The sequence below is a fragment of the Narcine bancroftii genome, chromosome 3, assembly GCF_036971445.1.
Source record: "Narcine bancroftii isolate sNarBan1 chromosome 3, sNarBan1.hap1, whole genome shotgun sequence".
NCBI lineage: Eukaryota > Metazoa > Chordata > Chondrichthyes > Torpediniformes > Narcinidae > Narcine > Narcine bancroftii.
The window spans coordinates 87299567-87324978 of NC_091471.1; the positions used below are offsets into that span (position 1 = coordinate 87299567).

The window sequence follows — 25412 nt, forward strand, 5'->3', positions numbered from 1 at the left end:
AGGTTTTTATTTATTTGTAATCCTAGTTATCGGATTGCTTGCATTTGCCATCTGAATGGTGATTCTTTCTTAAATTTTGAAAAATCCGCATTATTCATTGGCATTGCTTCACTTTTATTTGCGTTAATCTTGTATCCCGACACTTCTCCATATTCCTTCAATTTCTTATGTAATTCTTTTATTGATATTTCTGGTTCTGTTAAGTATACTATTACGTCATCTGCAAATAAACTGATTTTATATTCCTTGTCTTTTATTTTTATCCCTTTTATTTTATTTTCTGTTCTTATCAGTTCTGCTAGTGGTTCTATGGCTAACGCGAACAATAAGGGCGATAGTGGGCATCCCTGCCTTGTTGATCTGCTTAAGTTAAATTGTTTTGATATATATCCATTTACTGTCACTTTCGCCAATGTCCCCTTATATAATGCTTTAATCCAATTAATATATTTCTCTGGTAAACTAAATTTTTGTAGTACTTTGAATAAATAATTCCATTCTACTCTGTCAAAGGCCTTCTCTGCGTCTAAAGCAACCACTACTGTTGGAGCTTTATTTCCTTCTACTGCATGAATTAAGTTAATAAATTTACAAATATTGTCTGTTCGTCTTTTTTTAATAAATCCAGTTTGGTCTAGATTTACTATCTTTGGTACATAGTCGGCTAATCTGTTTGCTAATAGTTTAGCTATCATCTTATAATCTGTGTTAAGTAAAGATATTGGTCTATACGACGCTGGTGCGAGTGCATCTTTCCCTGTCTTTGGTATTACTGTAATTATTGCTGTTTTGCATGAATCTGGTAAGCTTTGTGTTTTATCAATCTGGTTGATTACTTCCAGGAGGGGAGGAATTAATAAATCTTTAAATGTTTTATAGAATTCTATTGGGAATCCATCCTCTCCTGGTGTTTTATTATTTGGTAGTTTTTTTATTATCTCTTGTATTTCTACTATTTCAAATGGTTCTATTAATTTATTTTGTTCCTCTATTTGTAATTTTGGTAGTTCAATTTTAGTTAAAAATTCATCTATTTTGTCTTCTTTCCCTTCATTTTCAGTTTGGTATAATTGTTCGTAGAATTCTCTGAAGTTTTCATTAATCTCCGTTGGATTATATGTGATTTGTTTGTCTTTTTTCCTTCATGCCAATACCATTCTCTTAGTTTGTTCTGTCTTAAGCTGCCATGCTAGAATTTTGTGCGTTTTTTCTCCTAGTTCATAATATTTCTGTTTTGTCTTCATTATGTTCTTCTCCACCTTATATGTTTGTAGTGTTTCATATTTTATTTTTTTACCTGCCAATTCTCTTCTTTTAGTTGTGTCTTCCTTCATTGCTAATTCTTTTTCTATATTTGCTATTTCCCTTTCCAACTGCTCTGTTTCCTGATTCCAGTCCTTCTTCATCTTGGTTACATAACTTATTATTTGCCCTCTGATGAACGCTTTCATTGCGTCCCATAGTATAAACTTATCTTTCACTGATTCCGTATTTATTTCAAAGTACATTTTAATTTGTCTTTCAATGAATTCTCTAAAATCCTGCCTTTTAAGTAGCATGGAGTTTAATCTCCATCTATACATTCTTGAAGGGATGTCCTCTAACTCTATTGTCAATATCAGGGGTAAGTGGTCCGATAATATTCTAGCTTTATATTCTGTTTTTCTAACTCTGTCTTGCATGCGAGCTGATAACAGGAATAGGTCTTGAGTATGTTTTATGTCTACCCGAATAATATGAATATTCCTTTTCCTTTGGGTGTTGTTTCCTCCATATATCCAAAAGTTACATTTCTTGCATCGATTTAATTATAAATTTGGTTACTTTGTTCTTTCTGTTAATTTTTTTCCCAGTTTTATCCACGTTTGAATCCAAATTAAGATTGAAATCCCCTCCTATTAGTATGTTCCCTTGCGTGTCTATCTTCAAAAAAATATCTTGCATAAATTTTTGATCTTCTTCGTTAGGTGAATATACATTGAGTAAATTCCAAAACTCGGAATATATCTGACATTTTATCATTACATATCTCCCTGCTGGATCTATTATTTCCTCTTCTATTTTAATTGGTATATTTTTACTGATTAATATAGCTACTCTTCTAGATTTTGAATTATATGACGCTGCTGTTACATGTCCTATCCAATCTCTCTTTAATTTCTTGTGCTCCATTTCAGTTAAGTGTGTTTCTTGCACAAATGCTATATCAATTTTTTCTTTTTTCAGTAAATTTAGCAGTTTCTTCCTTTTATATTCCGTTAATATTTGAAGTCATTTAGTTCAACATAGCCATTTCATACTTTGTTTATCTTTCCTTTCCGTTTCCTCATCACCTTTCCTTCTTATCCATTTCTGCTTTCTTTTTTTGAACACTTTATAAGACAACATTTCTAAAACATCAAACATTTCCCTTATTCTCCTATCTAAAATTTCTTTAACCCCACTATCCCCTACCCTTCCTGAGTTGCCCTTTATCCCTTGTCGGGCAACCACATCTCCCCTCTCCATTTGGATTTGCGAATTCACTCGCAAGCGTCAACTGATTTCGCAGTGACCGTAACTCCTCCCCACCCAGCCCCCCCCAGAAAAGATTTTAATTTTCATATATAACAAAGGTCACTCTTAATTCCCTCCTTACTTTCCTCTCTTCCCTTTCTTTCCCTTATTAATTCTTATCTACACTCTATATATTTTCCTTTAAATACGGATACACTCATGTACACACATATGTACATACACACCTATGTATATATATATATATCTTTGGCTTGGCTTCGCGGACGAAGATTTATGGAGGGGGTAAAAAGTCCACGTCATCTGCAGGCTCGTTTGTGGCTGACCAGTCCGATGATATATATACCCATATACACACATACATATATTTCGTGATCATTTTTGCTCTCGTTACATGTCATCATCTCTCTGTCTGTTTTGTAGTTGTTCTGCAAATTTTCGTGCTTCCTCCGGATCCAAGAATAGTCTGTTTTGCTGCCTTGGAATAACAATTTTAAGTACCGCTGGGTACTTTAGCATAAATTTATATCCTTTTTTCCATAGGATCGCTTTTGCTGTATTAAACTCCTTTCTCTTCTTCAGGAGTTCAAAACTTATGTCTGGATAGAAAAAAATTTTTTGACCTTTGTATTCCAGTGGCTTTTTGTCTTCTCTTATTTTCTTCATTGCTTTCTCCAATATATTTTCTCTTGTTGTATATCTTAGGAATTTTACTAAAATGGATCTTGGTTTTTGTTGTGGCTGTGGTTTAGGGGCTAATGTTCTATGTGCCCTTTCTATTTCCATTTCTTCCTGTAATTCTGGTCTTCCTAGGACCCTGGGAATCCAATCTTTTATAAATTCTCTCATATTCTTGCCTTCTTCATCTTCCTTAAGGCCCACTATCTTTATATTATTTCTTCTATTATAATTTTCCATTATATCTATCTTCTGAGCTAACAGCTCTTGTGTCTCTTTAACTTCTTATTAGATTCTTCTAATTTCTTTTTTAAGTCCTCTACTTCCATTTCTACGGCTGTTTCTCATTCTTCCACCTTGTCCACTCTTTTTCCTATATCTGACATGACCATCTCTAATCTATTCATTTTTTCTTCTGTACTTTTAATTCTTTTTATTTCACTAAATTATTGTGATTGCCATTCTTTTACTGATTCCATATATTCTTTAAAAAAAATATATCCATTGTCTTGCCTTTCCCTTCTTCTTCCATTTCTCTGTGTTCTTCTTCTTCTTCTTCCTCTGGGTTGGTCATCTGTTGTTTCCTTGATTTCTTTTTACTCTCTTCTTTCTTGTTCTCATTGTTTTCTATGTTCTCTTCTTGTTGTTGTGTTGTAGCTGTCATTCTCAGCTGTGGAGATCGACTCCTCAGCTGGTCCTCCCTCCCATCAGTGTTTTTTTTGTCATGCGCTTCGCGGATGCGCGACTACACGCATGAGCGGTTGCGCACTTTTGCTTGGCTCCGTGAGCCATTTTTGTGGTCCCGAGCTCGGGACTTCGACTGACCTTAGGGAGCGGGCTTCTCTCTCCGCTGCGGGCCTCCTCGGACAGGTAAGGCCTTCACCTTCTTCCGATGTCTTTTCTTCTACTCTTCTTCCCGTTGCTTTCGACTTTTCTTTCTTTGCTGCCATTTTCTTCCCACCTTTACTTTCACTTTATTTTAATTTTTTATTTTGTGCCTTTGTGTTTTCTGTGTTTTTTTAAAACTTTTCCGGAGAGTGCTGGAGTTCCCCAACCGGCCACTACTCCATCACGTGACTCCCGTGGATTGAGTCCTTGATGACATTGCATCTATTTCCAACACCCCTGTTCTTAACCCAGCTGAACAAAGCAAGAGCAGAGTTCCTTTTTACTTGGCTTCCACCCACCAGCTTCCTCATTCCTTAGCAATTTCTGGATTTTCAACTAGATTCCATCATTGGATATATTTCTTTCCTTCTTGTGAGTTTTGCCTTCACAAATTCCTGGTTCAATCTTATATCTTGTGTCATATGGCAAATTTCCATGCCACCACAGGAGGTGCAACACCCATCCTTTCCCCTCTTCTCTTTACCATCCAGGGACCCAAAATGTCTTCTCAGGTGAAGGAATGATTCACTTCCTCATTTTCCATTCAAGAGTAGTGCATTCAGTATTTGCAATACTCTGGTGTATTCACTACATTAGAGAAATCAAATACAAGCGCTGAGTACCTGGTTGCCTCCCTGCCTGTGGCCTACACTTTTAAAATTAGTGCAAAAAAAAACATACAGGAAAACTACCTCATCTTCCATCTGGGCATATTAGATACTGAATTGATGTTTCTTTTTTTTCCACTCTGTATGAGAACAGGCCATTTTTGGTGATTATGCAACATTGGACAAAATATGGAAGATTAGCAACACATTACACAAATTAAAAAAGGATTAAACTTAACTGTACCTGAAGCTTTAACTATTTCTCTTCTGAAAGATGCTGCCTGAGCTGCATTTTCTGTTTTTATTTCAGCTTTGCACCATTTACAGTTCTTTTGATTTTCTGATTAAAAGATTTGCTTCTTCTCTAGCTATAATGCAAAAGGAGTTCAAAGGTTGAGATTTAAACAAATTTAAGTGCAATGAATGTTCCTTGGGCATGACAATTCTCTTTGGCTTCCTGGGAATTAATCAACAGATATTCAGGCATGTGTTGCTCAAAGATCTGATGATTTGTTATATTCTGGATCAAAGTGATTAAAATATAAATGCCTCAGTGTTCTACAGCAATTGAAGCCAAAATTATAGTTTTAGTTTTTTTTTTGTTATTCATGAATGCTTAAGTGAAGAGAATTTAATCTTCCAACAGTTCAGAAGGCATGGTGGAAAAAAGTAGATAGAGCAAATTTCTTTCTGACCACAGCAATTCGATTATTTCACAGAATTAAAAGGTTTCAAGCAATTCAGATGTTGGTTTCTTTCTAGTACATACATGTTGTCAGTAAATATTGTCATAATCATTCCATTTTTCCATTTTTAAATAACTTGTATATTTTTGTAATGTTAAATTTATTCTCTTGTACAGTACTTGGAAACTATTTTCAGTCTACTCTTCCAACTGCTTCAGCAAGTTACTGAATGCGATACAAAGATGCATGTCTTGCATGTCATTTCCTGCGTCATCGAAAGAGTTGGAATGCAGGTAATGTTCTGGAATAGCATAATCTTGTTTTTTTCTTGTTTTTGTAACATTCTGCACAAATGCTCTATTCATTCAAATTAAAAAAGGTCATCTACAAGGTCTTTCTCAATTTTTTTAATATTGTAATAATTAGTGAGATTTGATTTTGAAAGTGGACAATAATTTATTGTAGATTATGAGGAAAATTTGCAGTTAATTACACCCTTGCCCAGCAACTATTTCTGTATTTTTATTTTATTCATGCTGGATGTTTTTGAACAATTAATCAAATTATGTTTTGTTGATTTTTTTAAATATTACCTTGGGTTTTGCTTCAAGATTTTTTTTATTTATAGATTCGTCCTTATGTTGGATGTTTGGTGCAATATTTACCTTTGCTTTGGAAGCAGTCTGAAGATCACAATATGTTGCGATGTGCCATTCTCACTACACTGATTCATCTAGTTCAGGTACAGTTTTGCATCATTTTGTATTCAGGTATGAAGTGGTGCTGAATTTTTTGAATTTAGTTTTTCTGGGAATCCAACTTGGCATCAGTTTTTAAAATATTCATTATGCAATTTATACAGCTATTGAGAGATTCTTCTGAACAAGCTTTGCACGTGATTGACAAAATCAAGCTTTTGTTGCTAATAGGCAATAGGTGCTGGAGTAGGCCATTCAGCCCATTGAGTCAGCACCACCATTAATTGAGACTCACTGGGTAAAAAAAAATTCTAATTTCTGTCCTAAATGGCCTTCCGTATATTGTTAAACTATGTCCTAGTCCTAGTCTCCCCCAAAATCAGGAACATGTAATCATTTTCTATCATATCCAATCCCTTAATAATCTTTTATACCTCAATTATATCTCCCCACAACATATACAACCTCAGATCATCCAACCTTTAGGCATACAACAATCCTGCCATCCCGGGAACTAACCTTGTGAATCTACGCTTCATTCCCTCAGTAGCGAGATTGTCCTTCCTCAAATTAGGAGACCAGAACTAGACACAATACTCCAGGTGTGGTCTCACCAGGGTCCTGTATATCTGCAGAAGGACATCTTTACTCATATACTCTATTCTCCTTTTTGTGAAGGCCAACATGCCATTTGGCTTTTCACAGCTTGTTGAACCTGCACGCTAGCTTTTAGTGACTGATGTACCACTACACCTAGATCATGTGGCACTTCCTCACTCCCTAACTTGACTCCATTTAAATAATAATCTGCCTTCCTGTTTCTGCCACGAAAGTGGATAACCTCTCATTTATCCACATTAAATTGCATCTTCCATGCATCTGCCCCTTCACCTAATCTATCCAAGGAACCCCTGTATTTTCCTGACATCCTCTTCACACTGCCACCCAGTTTCGTGTCATCTGCATATTTACTAATGTTATTTATAATCCCCTTATCTAAATATTTAATATATGATAAACATCTGAGGACCCAGCACCGAGCCATTTGTCACATCCTGCCATCCCGAAAGTGACCCGTTAATCCCACTCTTTGTTTCCTGCCTGTCAACCAATTTTCTATCCACGTCAGCACCCTACCCCCAATACCATGCTCTCTGATTTTGCCTACTAATCTCCTGTGCAGTACCTTATCAAATGCCTTCTAAAAGTCCAAGTACACCACATCCACTGGCTCTCTCATGTCCATTTTCCTCATCACATCCTCGAAAATTTCCAGAAGATTAGTCAAGCATGATGTTCCCTTCAGAAATCCTTGCTGACTTGTAATGATACTAATAATTCTGTCTGAGTGTTCTGTTATTTCTTCTTTTATAATAGGTTCTAATATCTTCCCCACTACTGATGTCAGGCTAACTGGTCTGTAATTGCCTGTTTTCTCCCTCCCTCCCTTCTTAAAAAGCGGCACATTAGCCACCCTCCAATCCACAGGCACCTCTCCTGAATCTATAGAACACTGGAAAATGTTGACCAATGCGTCCACAATTTCAAGAACAATCTCCCTAAGCACCCTGTGATGCAGTCCATCAGGCCTTGGGAACTTATCAGCCTTCAGTCCTTTCAATTTACTTAAGACCACATGCTTCTGAATCTGGATTTCCATCAATTCCTCCATTACTGTTGGAATTTCTATCAATTTCTTTGATACTGCAGGACCTCTAACCCTATCTGACTTTTACCTGTATCTTCCCCAGGTCAAAGACAGATCAAAAGTATCTGTTAAACTTGTCAGCCATTTCCTTGCTTCCCGTAATAATTATGGCCATTTCTGTTTTTAAGAGCCCAAATTTGGTCCTAACTAATTTCTTTCCTCTTTGCTTACCTAAAGAGGCTTTTACAATCCCCTTTTATACTATAGGCTAGTTTACCCTCGTACCTCATTTTTTCCTCCAGTATAGCTTTCTTAGTTATCTTAAATTTTCCCAGTCCTCTAGCTTCCCACTCCTCTTTGGTATATTATGTTTCCTCTCCTTGGTCTTGACTTCTTTTGTCAGCCTTGGTTGCTTTTTGGTAACCTTAGAACCTTTCTTCCTCTTTGGAATGAACTGGACCTTAAAAATGCCCAGAAATATCTGCCATTTTTGTTCCACTGTTCTCCCAACCAGGGTATCCTTCCATTTTATTTTGAAAGTGTTTTGGAGTAAGAAGAAAATTCAAAATTTTAGTTTCAACTTTGGATTATTTTCAGCTTGCATCAAATTCAAACATCTTGAAACTCATCCAATCCAGTTAATCATTTGAAAGTTGAAGCCTTTACCTCCAATAGGAGAACTGTCCCTTGAACTAATTGAGTGATTTTCTGGCATAGCCTCTTTCATGGTATCGTACATCCTAGATTTTGTAGGGTTAAAGATGGTTCCATAATGTACTCTTGGGAGGGAGAGACACAGGGCCTAAAACAGCAAGGAAATTTTAGACATACAGCAGGGTAACAGGCCATTTCAGCCCACATGTCTTGTCTCCCAATTTATACCGAATTTACAAAGGTGGGAGGAAACTGGAGCCCCCGGGGAAAACCCACGCAGACATGGGGAGAATGTAAAAACTCTTTACAGACAATGTGGTGTTACGAGGCCAGAGGACCCCAAAACTCAGCAGCAAAAGATATTCACCAAGACAAATGGTAAATTAAACAAAAGTTGCTTTTAATTATCATGAAAACAGGATCAAACTTTATCTTATCACTATTAACTTAACTAACCTAACTTAACCCCCTTCTAATTCAAAGTGTACATATATGTATAGAAAAATTCTTTGATTCACAGTCCAATCTCACTTCTCACTCCTCCAGGTTCACTGGTTGCAGGCAATTCTTATACTGTGCATAGAATTTAACATTTATGTATCCTCTCCAGGCTTTGGTGCTTGAAAGGTAAATGGTTACCGCTCGGTTTTCAGAGAGAGATTTGTTGTTCACTGGACACAAACTGATTCCTTTTAAACAGCCACTTCATTGTCTTGCCGAAGAAACTTGCCCCATCCAGATGATAATCTCTTTCTTTCAGGTCAACACAGAGTTCTTTTTTGTTTCTCTTAGTTCAAGTGAAACATTAGGCACCCAGTCCTCTCCTCTTGCATGGACCACAAGGGCTTTGACCAGGCTGAACTAAGAACTCACAACCCTTCAAAATGGTTTTTTTCCACAAGCTTGCCAGTTTGACATGTTCCAGTCCCAGCTGCTGCTGCTGAACTGTGGAACTATACAACTGAACTCTCTCTCTCTCTCTTTTTCTCTCTCTCTCACAGAGTAAAAGCCTGTTTGACTCTCTCTGCTTGCAAAACCACGTGACCCTCTAGAAAAGCAAACTGCACTCCAGACAGCCTGTGGCTTCGAACCTAATCCTCCAATTTCTTTCATGTGTTGCTTTTCAAAACAACAATCCATTAGTGAAGTCTCTATAGGCACTCCTCGAAGGTTTTGCAAAGGCCCTTGGAGGTGGACTGTCTGGCTTGAGCAGAGCTCCATTATTTTAAATGAGATCTGTTTTGAAGTGTTTGTATGTGACCGACACTAAAAACGTGGCACAATTTATCTCCTTTAAACCATCTATATATAATATAAAACAAAACATTATCTGTCATAGCAGGATTAAAGCCCCAGTCCCGATTGCTGGTGCTGTAAAGGTGTTGCGCTAGCTACAACACCAACTGTGCTGCCCCAGATCTTGCCTTCAGCTGATCAGTTGGTGGAAGACGACTGGAAAAATGGCAAGTAGGAGTCACTGAATGGGGCAGCTCAAAAGTTCATCTCCAAAACTGGTTTGGTAATATTAGACCTGTCCAGGTGGATGACGGGACCTGCAGCAAGCGGTGAGGGAATGTACCCCAGCAGAAATCAATTGGATTTCTTCCTAATCAGTATACCTTTAATAAATTTATCTCTTTGAGTATTGATAAAAGAGACCAATACAGCTCTTTTCAGACATGTTGGACCAAAAAAAAAATTGTCTCATGGTGTGACCTTTAGACTATCGATGTGCAAGGTTCAAAAATGATGTGGTAGCTAAAGGTTTTGGGATCCACAATGTGTTGTGAGCCATAAGTTTCATTCAAATTATGCCCCACTGCATCTTCAAAGTGCAAGGCCTGAAATAAGGCTTACACAATGGAGAGCAAACCAAATGCTTTAATAAGGAGTGTTGAAACACCTGCTTTGGGAGGATGGCAGGTGTCAGTGGCAATATACAGGACTTCATTCACACTAATCAAACTCAGCAACATGGCCTAGAGAGCCAACAACTCCCACAACTATTGTTCAGATATATCAGCTCTGCTGTCCTGCCACAACCAGCTGTGAATGATGGTGATTAGTTAGGTTAACAAGAACTTTCTTGATGAATATTCTCATATTCTCTAGTAATAAGTGCCAAGGAGCAGTCAAAATTACTGAATTGATGATTTCTTGGACTCCTCCTGAGGCCAATCTTAAACGAATTTGGCTCATTTCATTGTGTATCAACAACAGTAATGGGTCCTGTAGCTCTTTGAACCTGCTCTACCATTCATCAACATCATGGTTAATCTTCTACTTCAATGCCATTTCTATCCTTTATCTCCACATCTTTTGAGGAGAGGCACACTAGCAGGAAGAATGGCAGGTCAACAATGGCTGTCAATTTGTGCAAAAAGTAAAGAAAGTGCAGGACAGGTATATTCCAAAAAAAATATTCGAATAGAAAAATGGAACAGCTGTGGCTGACAGGAGAAGTCAAAGCCAAAAGAAAGGATGTACAAAGATACCTTTTGCCTTTTAAGAGATGTTCTCCAATACAGAAAACATCCTGATAAATTTTCTCTACATCCTTCCTGTAATGAGGTGACCAGAATTGACACATATCTTCTGTGCTTTTTCCCAAGAACAACTGTTCTCAATTTATTCTCCCTAATCCTATCATAATTAACCCTTCCCCCAATAAAACACTTTACCATTTTGTCTGCTCTTATCCTTGTCCGTAGTGTGACAGGTCCAGAGAACCCCAAACCCCAGCAGCAATAGACAAATGGTTACTTAAACAAAAGTTGCTATTAATTATCTTTAAACATGAAAACAGGATCAACTCTAAATTATTACTATTAACTTAACTTCTTCTTTGGCTTGGCTTCGCGGACGAAGATTTATGAGGGGTAACGTCCACGTCAGCTGCAGGCTCGTTTGTGGCTGACAAGTCCGATGCGGGACAGGCAGACACGGTTACAGCGGTTGCAAGGGAAAATTGGTTGGTTGGAGTTGGGTGTTGGGTTTTTCCTCCTTTGTCTTTTGTCAGTGAGGTGGGCTCTGCGGTCTTCTTCAAAGGAGGTTGCTGCCCGCCAAACTGTGAGGCGCCAAGATGCACGGTTGGAGGCGATATCAGCCCACTGGTGGTGGTCAATGTGGCAGGCACCAAGAGATTTCTTTAGGCAGTCCTTGTACCTCTTCTTTGGTGCACCTCTGTCTCGGTGGCCAGTGGAGAGCTCGCCATATAACACGATCTTGGGAAGGCGATGGTCCTCCATTCTGGAGACGTGACCTACCCAACGCAGTTTGATCTTCAGCAGCGTGGATTCGATGCTGTCGGCCTCTGCCATCTCGAGTACTTCGATGTTGGAGATGAAGTCGCTCCAATGAATGTTGAGGATGGAGCGGAGACAACGCTGGTGGAAGCGTTCTAGGAGCCGTAGGTGATGCCGGTAGAGGACCCATGATTCGGAGCCGAACAGGAGTGTGGGTATGACAACGGCTCTGTATACGCTAATCTTTGTGAGGTTTTTCAGTTGGTAATTTTTCCAGACTCTTTTGTGTAGTCTAACTTAAGTTAACTTAAGTTAACTATTAACTTAACTTAACCCCCTTCTAATTCTAAGCCCACATGTGTGTGTAAGATCAGAAAATTTCTTTGATTCACAGTCCAATCTCACCAGTGAACTTGGAGGAGTGAGAAATATCAGGCAATTCTTATACTGTGCACAGAATTTAACATTTATGAATCTTCACCAGGCTTTGGTGCTTGAAAGGTAAATGGTTACCCCTCAGGAAGCTTCTTGTCAGTTTTCAGAGAGAGATTTGTTGCTTGTTGGACACAAACTGATTCCTTCCAATCAGCTATTGCTGAAGAAACTTGCCCCATCAGGGTTTTCCAGATGATAACCTCTTCCTTTTCTGTTTTCCTCATTTCAGGCATCCATTTTTCAGCCAGCCATCTCCTCTTGTATGGACCACAAGGGCTTTGAACAGGCTGAACTAAGAACTCACAACCCGTCTTCAAAATGGGGTTTCAAACAAGCTTCCTAAAGCCACTTGTCATGTTTCAGTCTCAGCTGATGCTGCTGAACTGTAGAACTGAATTCTCTCTCCCTCTCTCTTTCTCTGAGAAAACCACATGATCTTCTTAGAATAACAAACTGCACTCAGACGGACCGCGGCACCGGACCCAATCTTCTGAGTCTGTTCATCTGTTGCTTTCCAAAACAATAATCCATTACTCCACAGCATGTCCAATTAACATCTAATTGTGAAGTCTCTATAGGCATTCTTCAAAGTTTCTGCAAAGGCATTCTGAGGATGGACTGTCTGGCTTGAGCAGAGCTCTGGCATTTTAAATGAAATCAGTGTTATTAAGTGTTTGTTTGTTACCTACACTAAAAAACTTGTCACAATTGATCTCCTTAAAAACATCTCTATACACAATATAAAATATAACATAATCTGTCACAATAGTGATACTAAAGGGTAGGGTATTGTGGTCATTTTCACCGAAATGCTCCCCACTGAGAAGTCTATCACCTGAGCAGGTTCATTACTCAGTACTAGATCCAGTATGGCCCCTCCTCTAGTTGGCTGATCCACATACTGTATCAGAAAATCTTGGAGAAGCATGACAAATTCTGCCCCACCTGCCCTCTTGCAGTAAGGTGATGCCAATCAGTATTTGGGAACTTAAATCTCTCATAACAACAATTCCATTATTTTTGCATCATCCTCTGGATGCTCCCGGTTCCTCCCACCATTCAAAACGTATTGGGGTTGGAGGTCAATTAGGTGTATTTGGGTGGCATGGGCTCAAGGGCTGAAAGAGCCTATTGCTGTACTTTATGTATAAATTTTTAAAAATTCCAAAATCTGCCAATTTATCTGTTCCTCAATGTCCCAGGGTCAATTTGGAGGCCTATAGACAACTCCCAATACAGAGATAATTTCCTTCCTGTTTCTGACTTCCACCCACTCTGACCCAGTAGACAATCCCACTACAATGTCCTCCCTTTCTGCAGCTGTAATACTATCCCTGATGAGTAATGCTGCATACATCCTCTCTTTTACCTCCCATCCTATCTCTATTAAAACATCTAAACCCCAGTACCTGTATCAGTCAATCCTGTCCTTGCATCAGGCAAGTCTCTGTTACAGCCACAACATTGCAATTCCACACACTGATCCATGCTCTTAGGTTCATCTCCCTTATTCTTAATACTTATTGCATTGAATTAAATACATGTCAAACCCTGACTACATTTATGCTTCCACTGCCTGTCCTTCCTCACAAACCCACAATAAATTGCATCAACCTTTCCACCATCTGCTCTGTTCTCTGCCGTCACTTTCTGATCCCCATCCGTTTGTGGCACAAGTATAGGGAATACATTGAGGTGAAGTGAAAGTTCAGCTTTTTATTTCATTCGTAAGTTGCTGTATGGGCATCTTGAGCATTGAAATTAATCAATTTTAAAATATTTTAAAATGTATTTTATATTTTGAACAAGTCCCTGGTGATTTTGTTTATTTTTTAAGTCCTCTTTAATCCAATGGATTATATCCCCTGTTTTTAATTGAATAAAATATACATTCTTGATAGAGTGCTTCATTTTCTTTTGATGGTTGTTCCTTTATATTAACAATTGGCTCATACTTCTGATGAGTGGGTGTGTCCCTTCAAATTTGTTCCCTTCCTTTTTTGATTCTTCTTGGCTTTGTCAAACGTTATAATTTTCTCGTCTTCAGATATGTTAATCACCAGATGTACTTGTATACAACATGCATTCTGTACATTTGAGCACATTTAGGAAATAGGGAGAGCTTATGTGTATAAATTAGAGAAATAGATAATTTTCCATTCACTTCTCCTGCTGTTTGTTTATCTCCAGGGTTTGGGAGCAGATAGCAAAAACCTGTACCAATTTTTGCTCCCAGTCATTCAGTTGAGTACAGATGTTGCCCAGCCTCCCCATGTTTATCTCCTGGAAGATGGTTTAGAATTATGGTGAGTAAGCTTTCTTGAAAATTTTTGAGTTTGAATTTTATAATTATGTTATGTGGCAGCATCATTTACTAATTGGTAGAGTTTTGTTGATAAACACAAGGATTCTGTGGCAAACAGAATCTGTTTTGTTCCACAAAACTGTGGAACATCTATCCAGTTTTAATTTTTGGGAAGTTCATGATTTGATGATCATGTGCGCGTAATTCCTACACTTGACAGATTAAAATAGACAGTTCAGAAACATCAGTTCAGCTGTTTAGATTGGCTTTGCTGGAGTGAGATGGAAATTTTTGCAGGGGGCTTGGTCTTAATTTCCTTGCATGATGTTCACAATTATGATTTGGCTCTGTGTGGCTTAGAACTTTGTGATTGATCTTTTTCTTTGGCTTGGCTTCACGGACGAAGATTTATGGACGGGCAATGTCCACGTCAGCTGCAGGCTCGTTTGTGGCTGACAAGTCCGATGCGGGACAGGCAGACACGGTTGCAGCGGTTGCAAGGGAAAATTGGTTGGTTGGGGTTGGGTGTTGGGTTTTTCCTCCTTTGTCTTTTGTCAGTGAGGTGGGCTCTGAGGTCTTCTTCAAAGGAAGTTGCTGCCCGCCGAACTGTGAGGCGCCGAATTGTGAGGCGCCGAGATGCACGGTTGGAGGCGAGATCAGCCCACTGGCGGTGGTCAATGTGGCAGGCAACAAGAGATTTCTTTAAGCAGTCCTTGTACCTCTTCTTTGGTGCACCTCTATCTCGGTGGCCAGTGGAGAGCTCTCTATAGAACACGATCTTGGGAAGGCGATGGTCCTCCATTCTGGAGACGTGACCTACCCAGCGCAGTAGGGTCTTCAGCAGCGTGGATTCGATGCTGTCGGCCTCTGCCATCTCGAGTAATTCGATGTTGGTGATGAAGTCGCTCCAACGAATGTTGAGGATGGAGCGGAGACAACGCTGGTGGAAGCGTTCTAGGAGCCGTAGGTGATGTCGGTAGAGGACCCATGATTCGAAGCCTAACAGGAGTGTGGGTATGACAACGGCTCTGTATACGCTAATCTTTGTGAGGTTTTTCAGTTGGTTGTTTTTCTGGACTCTTTTGTGTAGTCTTCCAAAGGCGCTATTTGCCTTGGCGAGTCTGTTGTCTATCTCGTCGATCCTTGCATCTGATGAAATGGTGCAGCCGAGATAGGTAAACTGGTTGACCGTTTTGAGTTTTGTGTGCCCGATAGAGATGTGGGAGGGGCTGGTAGTCATGGTGGGGAGCTGGCTGATGGAGGACCTCAGTTTTCTTCAGGCTGACTTCCAGGCCAAACATTTTGGCAGTTTTCGCAAAACAGGACGTCAAGCGCTAAAGAGCTAGCTCTGAATGGGCAACTAAAGTGGCATCATCTGCAAAAAGTAGTTCACGGACAAGTTGCCCTTGTGTCTTGGTGTGAGCTTGCAGGCGCCTCAGATTGAAGAGACTGCCATCCGTCTTCATTGTTGAGGTCTTTCATGGCTTGTTTCAGCATCATGCTGAAGAAGATTGAAAAGAGGGTTGGTGCGAGAACACAGCCTTGCTTCACGCCATTGTTAATGGAGAAGGGTTCAGAGAGCTCATTGCTGTATCTGACCCGACCTTGTTGGTTTTCGTGCAGTTGGATAACCATGCTGAGGAACTTTGGGGGGCATCCGAGGCGCTCTAGTATTTGCCAAAGCCCTTTTCTACTAATGGTGTCGAAGGCTTTGGTGAGGTCAACAACGGTGATGTAGAGTCCTTTGTTTTGTTCTCTGCACTTTTCTTGGAGCTGTCTGAGGGCAAAGACCATGTCAGTAGTTCCTCTGTTTGCGCGAAAGCTGCACTGTGATTCTGGGAGAACATTTTCGGCGACACTAGGAATTATTCTATTTAGGAGAATCCTAGCGAAGATTCTGCCTGCAATGGAGAGCAGTGTGATTCCCCTGTAGTTTGAGCAGTCTGATTTCTCGCCTTTGTTTTTGTTCAGGGTGATGATGATGGCATCACGAAGGTCCTGTGGCAGGTTTCCTTGGTCCCAGCAGAGCTTGAAAAACTCATGCAGTTTGGCATGCAGAGTTTTGCCGCCAGCCTTCCAGACCTCTGGGGGGGGATTCCATCCATACCTGCTGCTTTGCCACTTTTCAGTTGTTTAGTTGCCTTATATGTCTCTTCCCGGGTGAGGACCTCATCCAGCTCTAGCCTTAAGAGCTTTTGAGGGAGCTGGAGCAGGGCGGATTCTTGGACTGAGCGGTTGGCACTGAAAAGAGATTGGAAGTGTTCTGACCATCGGTTGAGGATGGAGATCTTATCGCTGAGGAGGACTTTGCCGTCTGAGCTGCGCAGCGGGCTTTGGACTTGGGGTGAGGGGCCGTACACAGCCTTTAGAGCCTCGTAAAAAACCCCGAAGTCGCCAATGTCCGTGCTGAGCTGGGTTCGTTTGGCGAGGCTAGTCCACCACTCATTTTGGATCTCCCGGAGTTTGCGCTGAAGATGGCTGCATGCGCGACGGAAGGCTCGTTTCTTCTCTGGCCAGGACGGCTTTGCAAGGTAAGACTGGTGGGCAGCTCGCTTCTTTGCCAGCAGCTCCTGGATTTCCTGGTTGTTTTCGTCAAACCAGTCCTTGTTTTTCCTGGAGGAGAAGCCCAGTATCTCTTCAGTGGATTGCAGTATGACAGACTTCAGCTGATCCCAGAGGGTTTCAGGGGACGAGTCCGTGAGGCAGATTGCATCCTCGAGCTTTGCTTTGAGGTTTGCCTGGAAGTTTCCTCTCACTTCGTCTGACTGCAAGTTTCCAACATTGAACTTCTTTCTGGGGGCTTTACTGTTCCTGGACTTTGGCTTGAAGTGAAGGTTGAGCTTGCAGTGAATAAGCCGGTGGTCAGTGTGGCATTCCGCGCTGGGCATGACCCTGGTGTGGAGCACATCTCGTTTGTCTCTTTCTCGCACCAGGATGTAGTCCAGGAGGTGCCAGTGTTTGGATCGGGGATGCATCCAGGTAGTCTTCAGGCTGTCCCTCAGCTGAAAAAGGTTGTTTGTAATGATAAGCCGCTGTTCTATGCAGAGAGCTCCAACAGGAGGCGCCCATTGTCGTTGCACTTGCCGACACCATGCTTGCCCAGGATTCCTAGCCAGGTTTCTGAGTCTTTGCCGACGTGAGCGTTGAAGTCGCCAAGGATGACAACCTTGTCGGCTGTAGGGGTGTGTTGAATGAGGTTGCGCAGATCAGTGTAGAACTTGTCCTTTTCTGCTGGTTCCGCCTGGATGGTTGGAGCATAGACACTGATGAGGGTGATGTGACGTTTGTTTTGAAGGGGGAGTCGCATGGACATGATCCAGTCCGAGTAGCCTGTCGGGAGGTTTTCGAGTTTGGAGGCAATGGAGTTCTTGACCATGAAGCCTACACCAGATAGGCGTCATTCATCCATAGGCTTGCCAGACCAGTAGAGTGTGTAGCCCGCGCCGCGTTCTTGGAGGCTGCCTACATCTGCAAGGTGGACTTCACTGAGAGCGGCTATGTCGATGTCAAGTCTGAGGAGTTCATGTGCGATGAGGGCAGACCCACATTCAAGTCGGTGGGAGTCAGCCTTGTCTAGCTTGGTTCTGATGTTCCAGCGTGCTAGCTTGAGGTTGTGAGCATCTTTTGAGGGGCAGGACGTGGAGGGGGAGGACGTGGACATGTCCTCGGGCCTGCGCAAAGGTGGAATGCAGTGTGCGCAGTACTGGCCCCACCCTTTACACCCATGGTTTGTGTGCCGTGGCCAAGCAAGCTGGGACGTGGCAGCGAGGGCCTTGGGTCGTAGGTTTTATATCGGAGTGGCCTTCTCCTATGCAGGTTTCTTACCCGGGCTGGAGGGGCCTGCCTCCCCTCCTAGGTCGGACCATACCTGGTCGCAATCCAACCTGTTGGCCTGCGCCTACTTCTCGGGGACTCCGCCTGCTTCACTCTGCCGAGGCCGGGGCCACCGCCTCCCCCTCGCTTCTGCCCGGACCGGGACCTCCGCCTGCCTCACTCTACCGAGGCCGGGGCTGCCGCCTTCCCCTCGCTTTTGCCCGGATCGGGGCCGCCGCCGCCTACCTTTGTGATTGATATACTTGTGATAACAGTACAACCATGTCAAACCTTCCATATTTGTGACTGCTAAGTGCATATTGGCAGAGAGTGGCTTCTCCACCCGCACTCTTAAGAATAAAATTCAAATGAATGGCGTTTCCTATTTCAAGTCCACCTTGCAATGGTTGGAAAGATAAATCACCCCGTGTAATCGAAGAGGAATCTATTATTGGGTTCCACATTAAGTCCTGTGATGATGGAATCAATAACTCAATAAATCCTATATCTCTGAGGCTTATTCCCAGTCAGAATCTGGCCACATCCAGCACGATGTGGCCCAGACTGTTAATTTAACGTAACTCTATATAAAAGAATACAAATTATCAGGCAAAAAAAGTAATGAAGATTTTTAAAAGGAATTTCATATTGTTTGCACCTGTAATGATTAAAGCATTCAGTTCCAAAAATTACTATATTTATGGTATTATTGATTTTATGATTGTCTGAGGCCTGTGCTGTGCCATAGGGAATATTAGAGCCCTTATTGTTTGTGATACTTTCTCATCCAAGAATTTATGTGTATGTAGGCAGGTTTTTTCAAATTTGCAGATGCTACTAAGACTGGTAGATTTGTGAACAGTACAGAGGGTTATCAAATAATACTACAGGATCATTCACTAGCATAGGCAGAGAAATGGCAGATGGATTTTAATCAGGACCAGTGTCCCTTTGAGAGGTCAAATGAAAGGCAATGTATATAGTTAATAGGAGAGTTCTTAAAAGTTTTGATGTGTAGAGGGATCTGGGATCCGAGGTCCAAAGCTCATTGAAAGTGGCCACACAAGTTGATAGGGTGGGTATGGAAGGTGTATGGTGGGGTATTGAATATAAAAATAAGGAGGTTATATTGTAGCAATATAATATTTTGGTTAGGTGTTGGAAATCTGTGTGCAATTCTGGTTCACCCCATTACAGGAAGACTGTGGGACTTTGCAAAGGATATAGTTTTTCCAGGATGTTGCCTGATTTAGAGGGTATGAATTATGGGTAGAGATTGAACAAACTTCACTTGTTTTGGTGGCTGAGGAGTGACCTGAAAGATGTGTATAAAATCATGAGTGGCATTGATTGAATGGGCAGTCAGGATCTTTTTCCCCAGGGCAAAAGCTTGATAGATTAGTGGTCATGGTTTAAGGAGAGGTGAAGGAGTTTAAGGGTGCTGTGCAGGGCTATTATTTTACACCAAGCGGTAGATACCTGCAAGAACTAGTGGTGAAAGCAGATACAGTAATAGTATTTCAGGCTTCGAGATAGACACATGAACATGTAGATGATGGACGGCTATGTATTAGATGCAACCATCAGATTTTTAGTTCGGTTTGGATATCATGATTGGCACAGACACGTGAGGAGAAGGGTCTATTCCTGGATGTGGTACTGTTCTATGGTTTATGGTTAAACACTGATAGATTTGTGGTTCCAAGTTTAAATTTTAAACTTTAATCACTGCCTTAAAGGGAAATTAGTGTAAACTGCTAGTCTTGACACTAAAACCCAGTCGTGTTTAATTATAGACAGAACTGTTGAAAAATTGCAATAAATAGTTTGACAAGCAATTAAATAATTCTATTCAATGGAAAAATTTATTTTCTCATTTTGTTTCAATGGATTCTGCATTTATTCCTCTCTTTAAGCTCTTGTGTCCATTGAATTAGCAATTTACACAGTTTGGCTAATTAGATTGTATCTGACCAGTGTGATGCATTTTGTGTTTTTTTTTCTTTCTTATTGATCTGCATTAATATAACCAATTTGAATGTTTGAAGTTCTACCTTGTAATTTCCTAGTAACTTCCAATTCCTCCTCAAAAATCTTTAAAAACTGTCTCCTTGATCAGGGCTTTAATCATCTACGCTAATATCTTTTATGTGGCTCAAGGTCAAACTTGATGTGATAATGTTTTTTTGGTGACATTTCAGCTATGTTCATGGTGTCGCATGAATGGAATTACTTGTTGACATAATTTTAAAAGGAAGACCTTTTGGAAATATTCTGCCTGCTGATGATGATGTGGGGGGAAGATTAAATCATTTTAAGTGAATGTGCAATATTTATGGATAATTGGACTGAGAGACTACGTTTTAATGTGTGACCTTTGGTTAGTTAAAAGTTTGTTGTCCATAATTAACTTGAAGATATGCAGATCGCGGGCAAAATGTTCAGGAGAATTGAGTAAAAACAGCATTGATAATTCTGACATTTGCAATGGAAGTCTATTTGATGAAAGTGAGCATCATTTGGATAACATGAGCTGCAAATTAAGAATGTCAGTCGAAATAAAGTTTGTGAAAGATGAAATTAATTGGAAGTATTTTAACCTGAGTGACTTTTGCAATTTAACTTTGTGTTTAAAAGAATACTGAAACAATTTTTCATTAATAGGAGCGCCTCTCTGAAAAGGTCAGACGGTGTCATAATGATATTAATTGCAAGGTCTGAATCAGACATAATGATTTATTTTTAGAGGGGTCAGCAGATTGATGTTTGATCATCTAATTTCGCATTACCAAAGAAACCTGTTAATTGGTGAACAGTGATATTTGATTTGCTAATACAGAATTCTTTAATTATTGAACAGCTTGAGGTTTATAGAACAGTACAGATTCTTCAGCCCATGACGTAGTACCAACCTAAGTAAACCTCCACATGAGTTTAACCCAGTGGTTTTCAAACTGCCCCCAAAACTCAAATTTCACCTTAACCTATGCTGTGAGTGCTCTGAGATTGGTAAGGATTGTTTAAAGTGGTATGTGAGTGGGAAGGGAAGGTTGAGAACCACTGCTCTAGATCCAATTGTTACCGAAATATTTTGCTTGAGAAAAATTGTCATTGGCCCATTTCTTTTAGAGCTATGAAACCGTGCACATAACGAGTCAATTGTGGATGATTAAAACAGTAGTTTTCAAACCTTTTTCTTCCCACTCATATACCACTTTAAGCAATCCTTAACAATCTCAGAGCACTTACAGCATAGCTTAAGGTGAAAAAGGGGTTTTGGGGGTAGTTTGAAAACCACTGGTCTTACAAAACAACTCATTTTTCTTGCATCCATGAGTCTTTGAAATGTATTTATTGTACTAGCATCTAACACAGGGGTGACCAAACTTGCTTAATGTAAGTGATACATATGATAAACTTTAGATGAGGGAGAACTGCAGTCACGCGATCGCAAGCCACGCCAACTAAATCAACCCTAGTGGGCACCAGCTCGTACAACTCCTATCTCAGACAACATATTTCCACAAGCTACACTTTATATGTCAATGAGCCGTGGTTTGGCCACCCCTGCTATAACATCACCCTGAGCAATGCATGAGAATCAGGATTTATTGTTGTGAACAAGTCTTGAAATTCAATGTTTTACAGCAGCAAAATAATGTAAACATTCATATTATAACCATCTTATGACATTACTATAAAAAATAAAATAATAACAGTGCAGGAAAAGGAAGGCACTATCTGGTTCATTGATTATCCAGGAATCTGATGGCAGCGGGGAAGAAGCTGTCCTTGTGATACTGAGTGCTTGTCTTTTGGCTCCTGTACCTTTTCCTTGATGGTAGTGGAGTGAAGAGGGCATGGTCTGGGTGGCAGAGGTCTTTAAGGATAGAGGTTGCTTTTTTAAGACACTACCTCATATAAGTGTCTGCGATGGAGTAAAGTCTGGTGTCTCTGATGTCATAAGCCGAGTTAACAACCCTTTGGAGTTTATTCTTGTCCTGAGAGTTGGTACCAGGCAGTGATGCAACCAGCTAGTATGCTCTCCACGGTACACCTGTAGAAGTTTGAGAATCTTAGGTGACATTCCGAATCTCCTCAGACACCTTAACCGCTGGTGAGCCTTCTTTATGATTGTATCAACGTGGAGGCTCCAGGATAGATCCTTGGAGATGATGACACCCAGAAATTTGAGCCCTTGATGAGGACTGGGATGTGTTCACGACTTCCTCCTGAAATCCACAATTATCTTCTTGGTTTTGCTGATGTTGAGTGCAAGGCTGTTGTCATTACACTATACAATCTATCTCCCTTCTGTAAGCTTCCTCATTGCTGTTTATGATTCTACTGACAACTGTGGTGTCATCTGCAAACTTGTAGATAGCATTGCAATTGCCTGGCCACATGGTCGTGGGTGTGTAACGAGTAGAGCAGTGGGCTCAGCATGCATCCTTGGGGTGTGCCTGTGTTGATAATCAATGATGAAGAGATGTTTCAAATTTCTACTGACTGTGATCTTCCAGTGAGAAAGTGAAGGATCCAGTTGCATTGTGGGGTATAGAGGCCTAGAGTTCGTAGTTTCTTGACCAGCACTGAGGGAATAATGGTATTGAAGCATTTGAGGCAATCTGCATCCTCCAAACTTTCCTTTTGGCTCAGGAAGTAAGAGTTAACAATTTAATTGCAAAGCTTTCTTTTCAGGGGGCAAGTGGCTGATTTAAAAAAATGCAACGCATTTAGTATACCCAACACCCAACCCCAACCAACCAATTTTCCCCTGCAACCGCTGCAATCGTGTCTGCCTGTCCCGCATCGGACTTGTCAGCCACAAACGAGCCTGCAGCTGACGTGGACTTTTTACCCCCTCCATAAATCTTCGTCCGCGAAGCCAAGCCAAAGAAGAAAGAATAACCATATAACCACTTATAGCACAGAACAGGCCAGTTCGGCCCTACTAGTCCATGCCATAGCAAATCCCCACCCTCCTTGTCCCACTGACCAGCACCCGGTCCATACCCCTCTAGTCCCCTCCTATCCATGTAACTATCTAGTCTTTCCTTAAATGTAACCAATGATCCCGCCTTGACCACGTCTGCCGGAAGCTCATTCCACATCCCCACCACCCTCTGGGTAAAGAAATTTCCCCTCATGTTCCCCTTATAATTTTCCCCCTTCAATCTTAAACGATGTCCTCTAGTTTGAATCTCCCCCTTTCTTAATTGAAAAAGCCTATCCACATTTACTCTGTCTGTCCCTTTTAAAATCTTAAACACCTCTATCAAGTCCCCTCTTAATCTTCTACGCTCCAGAGAAAAAAAGCCCCAGTCTGCACAACCTTTCCCTGTAACTCAGACCCTGAAATCCTGTCAACATTCTCGTGAACCTTCTCTGCACTCTCTCTATTTTGTTTATATCTTTCCTATAATTTTGTGACCAAAATTGTACACAGTACTCCAAATTTGGCCTCACCAATGCCTTGTACAATTTCATCAAAACCTCCCTACTCTTGAATTCAATACTCCGATTTATGAAGGCCAACATTCCAAATGCCTTCTTCACCACACCATCTACCTGAGTATCAGCTTTGAGGGTACTATTTACCATAACTCCTAAATCCCTTTGTTGCTCTGCACTCCTCAATTGTCTACCATTCAATGTATATGACCTATTTAAATTTGCCTTTCCAAAATGTAGCACCTCACATTTATCTGTATTAAATTCAATCAGCCATTTCTCAGCCCACACCTCCAGCCTTCCTAAATCACCTTTTAATCTACGGTAATCTACCTCACTGTCCACAACACCACCAATCTTTGTGTCATCCGCAAACTTGCTTATCCAATTCTCCACCCCTACATCCAGATCGTTAATATATATAACAAATAATAGTGGACCCAGGACCGAACCCTGAGGAACTCCACTTGTCACCGGCCTCCAATTGGACAAACAATTTTCTACCACTACTCTCTGACACCTCTCATCCAACCATTGCTGAATCCATTTCACTACCTCTTTATTTATACCTAATGCCTCCACCTTTTTTCCTAACCTCCTGTGGGGAACTTTGTCAAAAGCTTTACTAAAGTCCAAATAGACAACATCCACAGCTTTCCCTTCATCAACCTTTTTTGTAACCCCCTCAAAGAACTCAATCAGGTTTGTCAAGCATGATCTACCCCTGACAAAACCATGCTGATTACTCCCTATCAATCCCTGTACCTCCAACAATTTGTAAATAGCATCCCTCAGAACACTTTCCATCAACTTGCCCACCACAGACGTCAGACTTACAGGCCTATAATTCTCAGGTTTGCATTTGGACCCTTTCTTAAAAAGAGGAACCACATGCGCCACCCTCCAATCCTTTGGCACCACCCCCGTGGCCAGTGACATCCTAAATATCTCTGTTAATGGCCCCACTATCTGTCCACTAGCCTCCCTGAGTGTCCTAGGGAATATTTTGTCCGGTCCGGGAGATTTATCCACCTTTATCTTTTGGCCTTCATAACCTCCTCGGTTATCCTTATATGCCTCATGACCTCCCCACTATTTTTCTTTACTTCAACTGGTTCAACATTTTTTTCCCTAGTGAATACCGAGGCAAAGAAATCATTCAAAATTTCCCCCATTTCCTCAGACTTCTCACTCAGCCTACCCTCGCTATCTACAAGGGGTCCAATTTTATCTCTCACTAATCTTTTACTTTTAATGTACTTATAGAAACCCTTTGGATTTATTTTTACTCTGTCAGCCAAAGCCTCTTCATGCCTTTTTTTGGCCTTTCTAATTTCTTTCTTAAGATTCCTTCTACACTCCTTGTTGTCCTCCTTCAACTTCTCAGTTCCCTGCTCTTTATACCTCTGTACACCTCCCTTTTTCTCCTAACCAAATTTCCAATATTCCTCGAAAAGCAAGCCTCCCTATGACTTCCAGCCTTTCCTTTGATCCACACTGGGACATAACTACTCTGTACCCTCAAAATTTCTTTTTTGAATATCCTCCATTTTTCATTAACATCCTTACCTGAAAATATCCTGTCCCACTCAATACTCCCCAAATCCCTTCTTATTTCTTCGAATTTGCTCTTTTCCAATTCAGAACCTCAACTTTAGGCCTCTCCTTGCTCTTCCCTAAAACTACCCTTAAACTAACAGAATTATGATCACTAGACCCAATTGGTTCTCCAACATTAAGTCCGCTACCTGACCTAGCTCGTTCCCTAACAGGAGATCCAGTATTA

General features: G+C 40.8%; 1 protein-coding gene across 6 annotated transcripts in view; it reads left to right on the plus strand.

The window, feature by feature from the left end:
- ipo11 (importin 11) overlaps nucleotides 1–25412 on the plus strand; it is a 433130-nt gene that overhangs the window by 143231 nt on the left and 264487 nt on the right. For all 6 annotated transcript variants that reach the window (XR_011353505.1, XR_011353506.1, XM_069924487.1 and 3 more), the window contains 3 exons: nucleotides 5551–5667; nucleotides 6003–6116; nucleotides 14245–14360. Coding sequence is in view for 4 of the 6 variants with exons in the window: in XM_069924487.1 (XP_069780588.1) it covers nucleotides 5551–5667; nucleotides 6003–6116; nucleotides 14245–14360 (347 nt within the window). In the remaining 2 variants the exon portion in view is untranslated. The remainder of the gene's footprint in view (nucleotides 1–5550; nucleotides 5668–6002; nucleotides 6117–14244; nucleotides 14361–25412) is intronic.